General features: G+C 36.9%; 2 protein-coding genes across 5 annotated transcripts; one reads left to right on the forward strand and one right to left on the reverse strand.

Moving 5' to 3' along the window:
- Positions 1 to 4,098: 4,098 nt before the first annotated feature.
- LOC103451060 (uncharacterized) lies at positions 4,099 to 8,417 on the reverse strand. 3 transcript variants are annotated; one of them, XR_531648.4, is made up of 8 exons: positions 7,480 to 8,417; positions 6,591 to 6,734; positions 6,243 to 6,310; positions 6,088 to 6,138; positions 5,927 to 5,986; positions 5,410 to 5,841; positions 4,783 to 4,848; positions 4,099 to 4,474 (listed from the first exon to the last, which is right to left on the reverse strand). XR_531648.4 is itself a non-coding variant. In XM_008390486.4 (8 exons), the coding sequence occupies exons 1-7, from the start codon at positions 7,625 to 7,627 to the stop codon at positions 4,794 to 4,796; spliced, it is 963 nt and encodes a 320-aa protein (XP_008388708.1). In that variant the 5' UTR covers positions 7,628 to 8,417; the 3' UTR covers positions 4,099 to 4,474; positions 4,783 to 4,793. The 3 variants fall into 3 exon arrangements, 2 of the variants coding, with proteins under 2 accessions (XP_008388708.1, XP_008388709.1); XM_008390486.4 differs by having other exon boundaries at positions 4,783 to 4,853; XM_008390487.4 differs by lacking the exon at positions 4,783 to 4,848.
- Positions 8,418 to 11,250: 2,833 nt separating this feature from the next.
- On the forward strand, positions 11,251 to 15,652 carry LOC103451061 (serine/threonine-protein phosphatase PP1-like). 2 transcript variants are annotated; one of them, XM_008390488.4, is made up of 4 exons: positions 11,251 to 11,729; positions 13,395 to 13,954; positions 14,300 to 14,575; positions 15,317 to 15,652. In XM_008390488.4, exons 1-4 carry the CDS (start codon positions 11,555 to 11,557, stop codon positions 15,332 to 15,334), a joined length of 1,029 nt encoding a protein of 342 aa, XP_008388710.1. In that variant the 5' UTR covers positions 11,251 to 11,554; the 3' UTR covers positions 15,335 to 15,652. The 2 variants fall into 2 exon arrangements, 1 of the variants encoding a protein (XP_008388710.1); XR_011573895.1 differs by having other exon boundaries at positions 11,316 to 11,729; positions 13,395 to 14,181.
- Positions 15,653 to 16,154: the final 502 nt, after the last annotated feature.

Raw genomic sequence — 16,154 nt, forward strand, 5'->3', positions numbered from 1 at the left:
CCCTTCAACCAGAAGGCCAATCACAGCGCGACACGTGTCGACATCAGAAGCCAATCACAACACGACACGCGTCAATGTCAAAATGAAACTAGAAACTCTCTTCTATAAATAGAGATCATTCTCTCACAATATTTCCTAATGTCATTTGTACTAAATCATTCACTAGTACTCACAAAATGAGAGCTTGAACCTATGTACTTGTGTAAACCCTTCACAATTAATGAGAACTCCTCTACTCCGTGGACGTAGCTAATCTGGGTGAACCATGTACATCTTGTGTTTGCTTCCCTGTCTCTATCCATTTACATACTTATCCACACTAGTGACCGGAGCAATCTAGCGAATGTCACAAACTTAACACTTTCTGTTGTACCAAAGTCCTCGCTGATTTTGTACATCAACATTCTTCATTCTCCTAAGTATTAACACACGAGGTAGAAATCGACTGGATTTTATTAGGGTTTGTTTGAAAAAACTTTTAAAATTACTAAAAACGCTATTGGAGAATGTCTTTTGGCTCCAAAAGTGTTTGAAATGCTTTCTGTAAGAAACATCAATTATGTGTTTATTGCAAGAACCACATCAAGTGTTTTTTCATGATTCAGTTGTATTTTTATTAATGATTGGTTCCAAAATATTTTTACTAAAACGTTTTCAGTCATTTAAAAACACTTTTAAACGAGACTTTTATGTTTAGGATGACTATTAGTTGATCTTTTTGTTTATTTGACTTAAAAGTCAGAAACTTAAAAATGGTATGCATGATAGAAAAACGTACGTGGAAATCCTTTTTCTATGGCTAAAGCCATATTAACCATGTGATGTCGGATCCAATAGGATCTCCTTCGGATTCTTTTAGTGAGAATTATAGGAATTTGTGAATTATGTCCGTTTATTGTACATCGTACGATTAATTTTTTTCAAGTACTTGTGTTTAATTTTAAATAAAAATATTTAAAATAATTTATGACTGCATGATATACGATGAACAGATACAATTCATTAATTCTTATAATCTTCATAAAAAGAATCCGACGTGAATCCGATTCATGTTAGATACTCAATTAACCTGGCGCCCCTTTGACCACTTCGAGGTGTTTGATCTATGATGAAGAAAACAATGACCTGCAGCAGCTTTTTCACTCGAGGGTCGAGGCAAGGCAATGGCAGTAGGAATGAGGAACCTCTTCGGATCCTCATATTGTATTTGTTTATTATACATTATGTAGTTAATTTTTATCAGATACTTATTGTGTTTAATTTTAAATAAAAATATTTAAAATAATTTATGATGGTACGATATACGATGAACAAATACAATGTAAGAATTTTTAATATTCTCACAAAGAAAATCTGAAGAGAATTTTCTTTCATTTGTAATTTGTATTTGAGGTCAAAACCTTGTTATATTGTCGGCAAGCAACAAGTGGGAAAAGAAACTAATGAAATCAAGCAACACCAGCCATGGCACTTCAGAGAGATGTAGCAACCCTGCTTTTTATTTTCCTGATTTTTCTTATTTAAATCTCTTCGGATTTGTAAATTGTAATTGGTGCTCGCTCCTCATGCAGTTCTGCTTTCTTATTATGTTTCTCCTTCTTTTGACCTGGTTTCTTGGGCTTATGTTATCATGTGCTAGAATCTCTATAGATTCGTGTTATCATGTGTTACAAGAGATTGTCTTGTATGGAATAGATTTACCGATAATACAAGGTTATCGTGAAGAAAGTCTTACGTATGATTTTGTATTCCTAGTTAGGGACACTACAACTCATTTTACAAGCGAGAATTTTTTTATTGTGACGGGAACACGGGTAGTACACTACATGTTTTTATATAAGTAGTGAGAAATTTTATTTTTTTAAGTTAATAATTTTTTAACACATATATCATATTATTTTTATAGTGACATATAATGTACTAAATGCCTGTCATATTGAAAAATCTCTAGTTACAAGCAAGACATTACGCTAATTTTACTATCTTGGGGTTGGGCACTCGGTTACGTGATTGGCCTTTTTGGTTGGGCCTTGCAGTATAATAAATAAAATATACAAAAATAAGAGAAGGAACATCATTAGAGAAATTTTTAGTTGTGACGGGAACACAAGTGGTACACCACGTATTTTACTAGGAGTGATGAAATTTTTTATTTTTTAAGTTATTAACTTTTTAACACACATATCCCACCATTTGCTTAGTGAAACGTGATCTACTACTCCGTGTACTGGTTACACCGAAAAATCTCTGCTCAGTATACGTAAAGAGTCAATCAGCGTTCTTTTAGAAATATCAAACACAAAATTAACCTAACAAATCAGAAACATAGATAACTGGCTAGCATGGTGTAGAAGAAGTTGAGGGCATGCGTCGTGGTGGTGGAGGATGCGGCAAAAGCTTAACACTGGTTTTCTGAGGTGCAGCAGGGGAAACAATATGGCCCGGTCGGTCGTGTGTCAGGGAAGGCGGCGTTCTAGCTCCAGTTCTCCGGCCTAATTTCACCTGTTGTCTATTGTGACCAGCTGCAGAGAAACCACCAACTACATTTTCAACTTCAAGCACCGTACTTGCATCCTCTATATCTATATATCTATGTATGTCTATATATCTAAAAAGCCAGAATTTCCGTTTGGCTAAATTTTCAATAAATTCAGACTCCATTCTCTTAAGGTTTGCAAACTCTTTATTTAACAGTAAGCTATAAGCAATATTACTTAATTAAGTAAATTATAGCAATGGTTATTCAACTAAAAATTCATTACCATTGTTCCCTCAACTCATCAAAACGTGTAGCTATAGTCATTTTCGTCAACTCCGTCAAAATTTTGTAAAAATGAGTTATGTTGGAAGGACCAGTTAAAGTTGAGAGATCATTGCTCTAATTGGATTAAAGTTAAGGGACCATTTATCCAGCTAAATTAAAGTTGAGAGACCATTGATACAATTTTTCCTATTTGATTTTCCATATTTGTTCCTTGATTTAGTCTCACGTGCATGACACATATGACGGAAGTTCTAACGGAGTTGACGAAAATTTTAGCGGACCACCTTATAACGCACATCACGCATGCACAGACAATCCTGTTTCTGTATATTCTATCAATCGCAAACTGAGAAGTAAGAAGGAAGTAAAAAAACATGGCTGAAACTTCAAAAGTGCTTCTTGAAAAAGCGCTCTTATAAACCAAAAGCAAATTATAAGTTTCTTTACCAAACGTATGGCCAAATATTGATAGGGAAAATGGAGTAAGTGCTAGCTAACACCAGTACGTAATTAGGTGCATAACTTTAATATCAAAGATGATGAAGGACACCAGAGGAGATAGGACCCAGCATTTGAATTAAGGTGCTGAACTGAAGCTGCTACCTTCTTCAGCAAGGATGATCTGAATCTCCAGTCGTACTGCAAACATTGTATTTAAAAACATAACTTATTAAGGCTCACCTTAACCGCATCGATCCTTTTGTTATGAATCTCTCCTTATATGACGACAATGGTGGTGGTGATGCCCGCGATGGTGGTGGCGATGGCAGTGAGGATGGCGGTGGTGGTGATGAAAATGGTGGTGACGGTGGAGGTGATGGTTGTGGAGATAATGAATCTGATAAAGATGGTGGGGTGAAAACATTGGTGTCTGTATCTGCCAACGAGTAGGAGGAGGAGGAGGCGGTCTGGCGAAATGAACTGGCGGCTACCGTGACTGAATAGAGGAGGAGGCGGCGGAGATCGACTACGAATGAGATAGGGCAGAGAGGAAGCTGCTCCAGAATGAGTGGCCACATTCATCAACACTAATAACCTCATCAACAACACAAAATACGAAACACCCAATTATACTAAGCTCTGTTGCAAATACAAGAAGCCAACACACACTTCTTATAACCAAAGGACAATTTGTCAAACCTATGGCTGGAAAGCTCTATCTAACTCGAGCAACTTACATGGTACAGGACGTCTTCCCTGTTATGGAAGCACTCCTTATTAACTGATCGATCAGACAAAAAATAATTTCCACACAACCTAATGGAAAAATAGAGTTTCACACAAATGTAAAAATTGGAAAAGGAATAAATTCTGTATAGGTTGCACAATGCCAATACCCAAATGCAATCTTTCTATTAAATTTTCCGCGAATTTCAGCACTATATCACAATCCAACGCACTAAACTACACTTTTTAAAAACGATGAATGCAACTAAATTACTTAGTACTTAATTAGTTTCAAAAGCTAAAAATTTGGATCTAAGAAGGATACCAAACAACTGTACTTATCTCATCACCCTAAACTAAACACAAACCATTCCTAGTTACAGATTACAGATACAATACAATACAAGGATGTAGAAAAGCATATTCCAAGTTGAAGATCCACTTTGCCATAACATCTTGCGAGCAACGAGTGATATTTGCAACAAGTTCCACCTTCAAAGAATAATTGAAGAATCATCATAGCTTCATCACTCTCACCCACCGCTGCAGCAAAAACGTAAAAGTCATTGACAAAGTCTTCAGGTCAGGCTATTCACAGTCGTTATTATTAAGCGAAAAAGATGGCATCACACACGCCATATATTATCATGTTTAACGCATCCTGACCATTATCATTAGGTTACTAGAAATCGGATACTAGAGCTAGGGTATGCTATGCTTGTCAAAAAGAACTAGGATATGCTAATAAATCCACATATGACAAATATCATTTACAACAGTCTCCTTTTCCTCTATAAGGACTTTTTTTTTTTTTTCTTTCAACCAAGAAGTTTTGGGGCATCGATTCTCACCAATGTTTGCATTACTCAAGCCCAAAGCCTCGCTTCCGCTTTGTGTGCTCCCCTCTAGGCTGAACGCTGCCCTACCGTTGCATTGTTTTTTAAACCAAGTAAGAACAATCTATTATAGTTCCATTACATGTCCAGTCCACAACCACAAAATTCTATGCAGCCTTGTAGTAATGCCTTTGATTAAAATGACCCAACCTCAAATCAAATATTACATCCAACTACACAAAACACAAAACCAGATTTACAGATAAATCCGATTTTGTTTTTGTGCCAAAAACTGAACACATTTTTGTACTACAAGCAATTGAATTATGTATAATTAAAAAATATGTTCATAAGGCAGGGTAAGAAAGACTAAGATACAAGTAGAGACAAACACTAGTGATGTAGTACAACGGAAAAATAGAAAACAAAATTACGTGTAAAATTGTTATATTTTAGCTTTTTTTATTGAAATTACTCGTCAAGGCCATGCGTACAAATAAAATCAGAATGAAACTTGACCTTCTAAAATATTAAGTGATTGATCAGACTAGTTAAACTAGATTGACTTCACACAATTATTATAATGGAAGCCATGTGTGCATGCACTTGTTTCATACAAGTCCGAGTGAAGAAACTTCATACCTTAGAAGGTGCACCAGGTTGAGGTCTCAAACCTCCAGAATAAGGTTGGCTGTGGCTGCCGACTCCCTTGTGCTTAATGGGACTTATTTGCTCCTTGTTATTAGATGTCAATGCCCCTTTATTAGAGGTCTCACTGAGGTTAGCAGATGGCATTGTATCCTCTTCAACAGATTGACCCTTTAATGGAAGGGTCGTTACAGATGTCTGTGCATCTTGAACTTTCTTGGAGAACTGTGTAGCTGCAGCACGGGCACCAGCTATGGCTGCAGTGAGACTCGATGATATCTCAACTTCAGATGTTCTAGATACAGGGACATGCACAGAGATAGATCCTGGTTTCAATGAAAATGGATCTTGTGGATTTGGAAGTGGAAACTTTACTGGAAGGGGACTATTAACTGGGGAAAGACCTCTAATTGCACCTTCATATATCTGAGACGGGTAAGTAAGTAAGTTAGGTCCATTAAAAACAGTAGCAGAGAGAGAGAGAGAGTAAATTTTTGTGCACAATACGCACCTTCTTTTCCAAGTTATAGACTCCTTGGTAGCCACGCATCTCAAATGGAACTAACAGTTTCTGCAATAATTGAAGGAATAAAAGCTTAACAATATCTGATTTGTACTTCTTCCAAATCATAGAATTTGCCAGAAATGGAGCAATGCAAAAATAATACACACCTGTGGTTGCTCACAAAGCCAACACATATCAGTTAATGCTTCCAGCCTCACCTGCATGTGAACCAAATCAGTCAGAGCTTAATCAACAGTCTCAGAACCCATGAAACCATCACAATATCATGAATCAAACAGTCATTGGTAAAAAGGTAGCCCACCCCTTCAGGTACCATCTCCCAGGATGCAAGTTCTTCTCGTCTAAGACATCCAACCACTTCGACACACCCTATCTCAAAGATGAAACCATAATTTGTCAAAATTTGTCTGTGTGTGATGTCTAGAGAAAACCACCTAAGCAAGGAAGACAAAAATGAAATAGTTTCGTTCTTTTAAGTTGAATTAAGATTGATCAAGAGCACGCAACCGCCTCACCCTCAGAATGTTATTTATCCTCCCTGACCAAACACTGGAGATAAATTCATTGGGAAGAAACTCAAGATGTATTTATGCAACACATGCACAAAAACAAGAAACATGCATCAAACAAAGTACCAAACTTGGAATACCTAAAAGTCTTGAAACCGGATAATGTTCTGGAAATTTAAGATCCGTGATTCCATCAACTGCATAAATTTCCCTGTAAAATTCTTCCATTGCTTTAATTGTAGCCTCATCAGGAACCTTACCAGCGGCATGAATCCAAAGACGGCCTTCAAAAGACAAATTCAAGGATTTAGAAAAATGCGCATCTCAGTCAAAATTAAAATAACCATAACAAGAAGAATCCAATAACAACTATCACAACAAAAAAAAATATCAAAACTGAAGAAAAAAAGGAATAACTGAACTAACACTTGATATTCCGCATTCAAATTTAACCGATGAATCAATCTTTTGCTCAGAAATCAAACTCTTATAAGTCAAAAACTTGCTTCTCTAAAAAAATAAGATCCAAACTTTGCAGCTTACTTAAAGTTTCTACTTGTTCAGTTCCCAGCTAACAAAAATTCTAACACTCCCACTTAACGAACTAGCTAGCAAATAACAGACCACATTCTCAAAAGTTCAAAACTTTATACTCCAACATCAAAAAGATAAGATTAAACCAAAAGGGTATCAGAAATTTGAACTGAATTCGGAGATTTTAAGGTAAATTTCTCACTCTCTCACTTTAAGAACTAGCTAGTAAATAACAGACCACATTCTCATAAGTTCAAAACTTTATGCTCCCACAGCAGAAAAACATAAGATTAACTCAAAAGGGTATCAGAAATTTGAATTGAATTCGAAGATTTTAAGGTAAATTTTAACATTCCCACTTTGCGTGGTAGCTAGTTAATACCGGACCACATTCTCAGAAGCTCAAAACTTTACACTTCAACAACAAAAAACATAAGATTAAACCAACATGGTATCAGAATTTTGAACTGAATTCGAAGAATTTAAGGTTGAAACCTCTGATAGGGGAAGGCCAGGACCTGCCCTCGACGCGCTTGATGCCATAAACCAGTAAAGAAGCCCATGGTTGGTGCATAGTCAAACATGGGTTTCTGTAATTCCCAGAAGAAGCATGTCCTCCTCCTCCTCCTCCTCCTCTTCTCATCTCTGAGATTCTTCAGATGGGATTTCGGCCGTTTGATCTGATTCTCGCGCCGCTTTTTCAGTTAACTGGAAAAAGGTTCTGTATTGACGACTTTCTAGCGACGGTGGTAAATAAGGAGGCAGATTGTCTGCCCTTCCCATTTCCTCTTATTCGTGTGGTCATGATTAAATCACGTCAACATTTTATGTTCTTATTATTTTTTATGTTATTATTTTTATAAAAAAATTAATATAAAATATTAACGTAGTTTAACTGTGACCGTACAAAATAGAAAGGGATGGAAGAAGCTCTGGTAAATAATGAATGTGTTTCGATCGGTCAATTTGGTGACAGGTGTCAATTACACGTGTGAGGATAGAAATTTAACACTGTAAATCCATTAACCCACGCAAGATTCAATGGTTGACGATGACTCTCTCACGTGCAAAGCGCATATTAATTTTAACGATTTTTTAATAAATTATTTAAAATTAGCAAACGAAGAAAAACACAAAGACCAATTTTGCCAAACTGAAAACATGGAATCAAATTGCGCGGTAGGGTAAAAGTAAGGGAATTAGGCGTCTAGGGAGTTTTGTTCATGGGTGGTTTCGTCATTTTACTGTAGATTGTGAAGGTAAAAAAACGGTTGTTGAACATCAAAACGGGAAAGGATCCTATCCGGATCCCATAAGTTGCCTGCAAAACTTACCTCCAGCACATCAACGAAGCCATCGCAGCTTCTTCTTCTTCCTCAAACAGGTCCGCGAAGCCACGGTCGCAACCTTGCCTCAAACAAGAGAGTGAAGACATCGATCCCGACGACATCGTGTCTTCTTTAAAGTAGGCTGTTGCCGTGTCACCACCGTGTCTTGTGTTGCAGACTCTATGAGTCAACCACGACTTGAGAATGCTCCGCCTACTTTAATGGAGAAGAAGAAACGTTGTCGTACTTGCGAGTGTGCAGTTTGCCTTCGGAAGGCCTGCAACGACATTCTATGCCCCTACTGGAATAGGGTTCCGGCTGGCGTGACTAGTGTTGGCGAGGGCTCTGAAATAGCTTGTGTGCGCCGTCTTCGCGATGATAAGATGTGTGGGCACAATATGGCGTATGCTCGCACCCTTTTCTTTGGTGATTGTTTTAACTATGGCCACGATATTTTTGACTGCCCGATACAAGATGTGGGAGCTAAGTCGAACCATGACTCCATCTAGACGTATTGTATTACCACCCTCCCGTATCGCACAAGTCACCGGAATTATCCATTGTAAAATAATAACCGCATATGACCCTGCGGAAGCTGAGGATTTCCTGTAGAGGTGAATGTTCTGCTTAATTTTCTCTTTAGTATTTTAGATGCATGCTACAATGCTTCTCTCGATCTCATGCTGCAGATTGTTGGTTATTGTGTTACAATTCATATTTGGTGAGTTCTAAATATTTCCACTGTACGGATTATATATGGAGTGGATCCGTGGCACCATATTTTTTATACAAGATTTGACACAAAGTCTTAATACTGGTTTGGTACTTAGGTGCTTTTATAAAAAAAAGTGAGTATAAAAAAAAAAAAGCTGACCTAAAAAATGTGTTTGGTAAACACTTAAAAACAACTTATTTTCACAATTTTAGGTGAAAAAAAAACTGAAAACGTGAAGCAGCAAAAATGAGCTTATTCTCACAGCACAGCAGAAACAGTTTTTTTTCAAAGCACAGCAATACCAAACCAGTCCTAACCATTGGATTATCCCACTATCAATGGTTGAGATTTAGCATGACAATTGCGTAAAACTCACCTGAATACTCTAGTTCTATTTGTTGTGTTTGTTTGATGATTTCCAGTGACTTTATCAAGTTGGATATTGTCCTTGACATAGTAACCAGCGGCTGTGCTTCCATCTCCGGACGTGATACTATGATTGTAAAGCATATCTGCCTTGTAATCATGAAGTTTACCATTGAATGAGGAAGTGTAGAACTCTAGATCAGATGTACATTGTAAGCTGAAATTGTATCGCAATAACAATAACGATAAGTGCTGTAAAGATCATAAAAAGATTACATTCACCAAAAGGGTTTTACCATCAAACAAGGATGATTGCTTTATTGAAAAGTCACTTTTGTATTAGAGACAAAGAAAAGTAACAAATATGTAATTCAAAATGGTAAAAATATCGGTCTTTGTACTCAAGGTCGAGGTTATGTGTTCAGTTGTCTTTTTAACACCCAGTAAATTACTTTGGAAATTTTCCATTCAATATGGTATCAAAGATACACTTTTAAAGTCACATAATTATTATTTAGATTTTCTACTTAATCACCTCCTCATTTAAAAGAACAGAACTATATACACTGGAATGAATGGTTATCTTGATTCTTTCAGAATTGGGAAGGTAAGAAATTTCTTAAGAAGTTACACAATTTTTCTTTAATAGTTTGGAAAATAATTGGTGAAACAGACTCTCATAAATTAAACCGTAAAAATTGTTTAAAAAGTTAAACTACTCGACGGACTAGAGTCTAGACTACTGGAGACAAACCCTTAAAGGGGTATTTGTTTCTCCTCACTAAAGTTCATTGGACTGAACTAGACTAAAGATTAGTCGAGTCCCGTGTTTGTTTCCTGGCTAGACTAGTTTTAATAGGATTAACTAGGACTCGCTTTCACTAACAACCTCACTAGCCGTTCTTAACGTGTTCCCCCGAAAACCATCGGATTAGCTAAGAACTTCTTCGGCCTGCTCGAATCACCTTCCCGACCTCGATTTCAACGACACAAGCTTCAAGCGCAGCTTCATCTCCAACGACGAACTCGTCGACTTCTTCATCTTCTTCTCCTTCACTGCTTTGTGGCTTTGAAGCTACTGATTTTGGCTTTGCCTTCGGCTTGCCTCCTCATCAACTGGGTCATCTCCGCCATGACTGCTTCGCAATCTCAGTAAATCAATTTTTGTTTTGGGTTTTTGGGTTTTTGGGTTTTTTTTCCTGGTTTCTGGGTTTTTTTTTTTCTGGGATTTGCAGGTTTAATTGGTTACTATATGGCTTGCCTTTCTTTTTGGAATCTCTGAAGGCTTGGCGAATGGTTAACCAACAAATTCTCTTAATTAAACAAGAAAAGTAAGAGATTGATGCATAATTTGATAGAGAGAAAATGATGGAGAAGATAAACGAGGAAGGGTAAAGGAAGGAAGGGAAAAGAAAATTTGCTTGGGTCCATTCATTTCCAGACTTCATTACCCTTTAATTATTAATTTTTGTTTAATTTTTAAGCCAAAAGTGAATTAAAAATGGCAAAAAAAATATAGTCTGTGACTTAGTCCGACATTGCACCAAACGCTTCACTAAATTAGTTCAGCTTAGTCTAGTCTAAGCCAGTCCAGCTTAGTCCATGAAGTTAATCCAGTTCAAGACACTCCGATGCAACAAACGTAAGTACTTAAAAGCGAATATACCTAAGTTCCGAAAAATCATGTTTTCTACCAAAACAACACATTCATCCTGTTGAATAAAACAAAAGGAAACCCAAAAACAAGAAAAATAATCTTAAATTGTTCACTCTTCAATCAGTTGACAAAAGAAACACACACATATATATATATATTATATAGAATACACACACATATACATAATTATTTTGTGCAAAAGTTTAAACTTTAAAATTTAAAATTTTGATTAGGAAATAAATTAAGGATCACCCATTTCCTCCCAGTCGCTCTCGCTCCTTCCTCTGCTCAGAGTACACCACTCCCTCCAACACAGAAACGGTATTCTTTTCCACAGAAAACGACAGCCAGAAGAACGCAACCCACCAAATCCCCCACCCAAGAGTCTCATGCTTTTCTTTCACTCCGTCTCTTCTTCTTCATCATCTTCCCTTTCTTCAAGTTTCAGTCTTCCAGTTTTCAAACGAACCGTTGACTTTGTAGTCGTTGACCAGCTCCTGTGAAATGGACCAATCGGTTCTGGACGACATAATCAACCGACTTCTCGAAGTCCGAGGCCGACCCGGGAAGCAGGTCCAGCTGTCGGAGTCTGAGATCCGGCAGCTTTGTCTGGTGTCTAAAGAAATCTTCTTGCAGCAGCCTAATTTGTTAGAGCTTGAAGCACCCATCAAGATTTGTGGTATGTTTCTCTGCAAAACAACCTTAATTTTGTCGTTTAATTTCGAAATTTAGTGATGGGATTTGTTCTGTGGGTTTCAATTAGTTGGGGTTGATTGGAAAGTTCAGTTCTTTGATTTGTTTAGGTTGTGTGAACTCATCTTTTGGGGAAATTTTGGATGTTTTTGTTTCTGACCGATGTTTGTTTTTGTGGAATAATCCGTGAAAATCGGTGTGTTGTATGGCAAAACATTCATCTGAGTATACAAGTCATCGAATTGTTCCATTTCGGATTGTCATTTGATAAATTAGTGAGCCAATGTTTGTGCTTTGATAACAAGGGCGACCCCAAGCCAACAAGGCTCCCGGCATTGCGAGGGTCGGGGGAACCTCAGCCTTAACCTTGCTTTGCAAAGATGTTGTTTCCACGACTCGAAACCATGACCATTCGGTCACAAAGAAGCAACCTTTCCGCTGTGCTTTGATATTCGGGGTAAATTGTTTGAGGTCGCACAATATGTTCAATACTAGGATTGGATCAGTCAAACATTTTTGTGCTTTGATAATTGCGAAGGTTGTCGTGTGCTTTGGTAGTGAGTATAGTTTGGTTACTGATTTTGGGCATGAATAGCTTACTTGGAACAATTTTGGATGATTCGGTTACAATTTGGTAAACCTTTTAACATTTCAATTTGGTAAACCGTGTTAATTGTTTGTAGAATTGCATTTGTACAAAATATTGTATCATAGACTTTCAACTTTTTTTTGCCGAAGGATATTGTAGAAGATCGGATGAAATAGTGAGCTCTACTGCAGTGTCTGCTTTATACTCATGTCAAGTAATGTAACACTTGTGATCTTGTTAAAAATGCAAAGAAGCTTGGATATGTAATCGTTGTGTGTGTTGTGTTTATATATTTGTGCACGAGAGTATGCTAAAGTTCAGATATATTTTTAGATGAAAGGTGACCTTTTTTATTTATGATATTGGAGGGGTGTTGCATAAAATTGTGATACCTGCACACAAGGTTGATAACGTGAAACAGGGAGGGTGTGTAAATCCATCCTTCTCACAGAGGTTGTGAGTTTCAATATGTATATTCAATTGCTCTTATTTTCTTCTTCTTCTTTCATCATTCATTCAAAGTTTGTTATTGACCAAAAGAAAGAACGAAGTAATTTATTATTAATCAACTGATAATAAAGTAACTTATTTTGTAGATTGTTAGTTGGTAAGTCTAGTTTTGCAGACTATGTAAGTTATGAAGATATGTGATCTTTTCTGAATTAATTTGAGGGATGTGAAAAGTGGGCATCTGGCGTTGAAAATTAGTTTGTTGGAAGATGATGGTAAGCTAAGGTTTATGGGTACTCTGAACAATAATAAAAACTTAATCTTGTAACCGGAAAACCTAATCTAGATCATTGCGCTGGGAGTTATGGGTTATTATATTCTAGTAATGAGGTACATGACTTCTTTGTGAAAGCTCATAATTTGTGCTCATTTCATCATTTCTGTCTTGTAAAGTTGAACAGATCAAATAATGTAGAAAGATTCAGTCTGATTGCTTAGTTTATATGCTTTTACTGATATTCTTATGTCTTGCCTACTTTTTCATATAAATGACTTTAGTTTTCAACGATTTAATCTCATGAATTCTGAAAAGTGAACTGCTTATCGTTTAAGGTGATATACATGGTCAGTACTCCGATCTTTTAAGGCTTTTCGAGTACGGTGGACTACCTCCTAAAGCCAATTACTTGTTCTTGGGGGATTATGTGGATCGGGGAAAGCAAAGTTTAGAAACAATATGTCTTCTCCTTGCATATAAAATAAAATATCCTGAGAATTTTTTCCTCTTGAGGGGAAACCATGAATGTGCGACCATAAACCGTATATACGGATTTTATGATGAGTGTAAGAGAAGATTCAATGTGAGGCTATGGAAGACATTCACAGATTGTTTTAACTGCCTTCCAGTGGCAGCTCTGATTGATGAAAAGATTCTCTGCATGCATGGCGGTCTTTCTCCCGACCTGCATAATTTAGATCAAATCAGAAATTTAACGCGGCCAACAGATGTACCAGAGACAGGTTTACTCTGTGACCTTCTCTGGTCTGATCCCAGTAAAGATGTTCAAGGTTGGGGAAGGAACGACCGTGGAGTTTCGTTTACATTTGGTCCTGACACAGTGACGGAGTTTCTTCAGAAGCACGATTTGGATCTCGTTTGTCGTGCTCACCAGGTTTTATTGCTTGGCGTTTTTTCAGTTCAGTTCATATCCTCTTTACACTTGCAGGACTGTATATACCTGTGGGAGCCAAACATCACTTCCTATCTGGGCTTTTTTGGTCGCGGGTTTTGTGTGGTTCTAATTTCTTTTTTACGTATTTTTAATCCAGAGAAATTGTCATCTCTTTGGTATAAGAATGAAGCCCTTGGCATTCCCAGACCTCCACTGCTGGTGTAGTGGTAGTGGCAAATGTTGCTTCTTTCTATACAGTCTTGCACTGACTATTGAGGATATGGAATTTTAAATTGTTTTCATGCTTTAGAATAATTAGTTATGTTTTCCTTTTATCATTGACAGGTTGTGGAGGATGGCTACGAGTTATTTGCCAACCGCCAACTTGTGACGATATTTTCAGCACCTAATTATTGTGGGGAATTTGATAATGCCGGTGCCATGATGAGTGTGGATGAGACATTAATGTGCTCTTTTCAAATACTAAAACCTGCAGATAAAAAGCCGAAATTCAATTTTGGGAGCATGACTACAGCTAAGCCTGGAAATACTTCGTCTGGAGTTAGCGCTTTTGCGAGCACAGCAACAGCTAAGCCTGGGAACACTGTTACAGGAATCAGGGTAATTGCAACCTTTTACTCAAGAAACAAAACTTTGTTTTATGAAGGAAGCTTTAGATGGCATGTTAGACATTTACAGCTTGAATTTTCCACTAGTTTGCTTGTGTCACATCATATGGTGTCTGAAGGCTTTCGCTTGCAAGAAAGCCACTACCATGCTTGCTTCTATTATTCCGATATTGCAAGATGATTTACTATGATTATCATTGTAACAAAGAAAAAAATTATGTTCATAAGATGTGCATTTTCTTTTCGAATTTGGTAGATAACATGTAAGCATATGCGTTCACTTCTACACTATGTTTGGTCTTTCGGATTTGGTAGATAAAAAGATTTGTTTTCTGTTTAAAATTTCAAAGTTCTCATCTTGCTCCTACGAATTATATTCTGTTGTAATTCGTTTCCAAGAGTTCTGATTGGTTTCCCCTGCATCAGCTTTAGGACCATCATTCCGGTTGTCCTTGAATCTGGGGAGTGAATTGCTTCTTATTCCATTATGCCAAAACTTTTCTGGCAAGCAAATGTTTTCTTTTTCAGAATCTTTACCCACGAAACATCTATTGATGTTCAAAAGCGGTTATAAATTTTGTGGTTTACAATCTGATTGATTTATTTGCGTATGTAATATCCCGGTGGTTTATTCTTGATGCATCTCATTCAATACATTACGAATCTGTATGTCAAATTGTCGATGAAGCATTTACGCATTTTGATCAAAATGTACATTTTGTTTTTCTTGCAGTCCATGATGCACAGGTAAGATGTTTGATTTGGCGGAGAGGGAAGGTGCCGAAGCCCGGTTTGTATCATGATCGAGCCAAGGGTTCCATCGGGAAGCATGAGAGCCAACTTAATTTCACTGTAATCACTAGAAAATAATGCAGAATGGTATAAAGTTGGGTTAGAAGGTAGAAGGCTGTGTATCTTCTTCTCTTCGTCCTTGTACACTAATTGGCTGCTATGAATTATTAGTCTCTCCGAGGCCATGGAAAATGTCAGAACAGCCAGATGCCTGTGATGAAATTCGGGAAATTTTTCTGGGTCTTCTTGTTAACAAAATATCTCTCTTGCATGTTCACTTACTATTTTTCATCCTTTACTTTTTCTTGGTACGCTTTGGGACTTATAGCTCTAGTGATTAAAAGTAGCGAAGATGTTTTTGCACGCTTGTTTTCTCTCTTTTTACAAAATGTTTATGTCGAAAATAAATCAAATGAGAATCAATTCATATAAATTAATATAGGTGTTCAAAGGAGAATGATCAGCCGACTTTATTTAGTGGGATAAGTTTATAAGGCTTGGTTGTTGTTTAGAAGGAGAATGATGTGCGGAAATCATTTTTTCTTAAAATATTTACTCCAGCAAAATAGTAGAGAAGATTAGGTGTTCAAATTATGTTTATTTCCATCATTTAAATTGATGAGAAATGCTGAAGATTAGGTGTTCAAAGGCTTATGTCTATTTCCATCATTTAAATTTATGAGAAATGCTAAGGAAACTCTCAAAAGTGGGTCTTCATGGACTTTTTGAAACCTCAAAATTTAACGTTAATTTTCATACTAATTTTATAAAATATTATG

This window comes from Malus domestica, chromosome 12 (genome assembly GCF_042453785.1).
Source record: "Malus domestica chromosome 12, GDT2T_hap1".
NCBI lineage: Eukaryota > Viridiplantae > Streptophyta > Magnoliopsida > Rosales > Rosaceae > Malus > Malus domestica.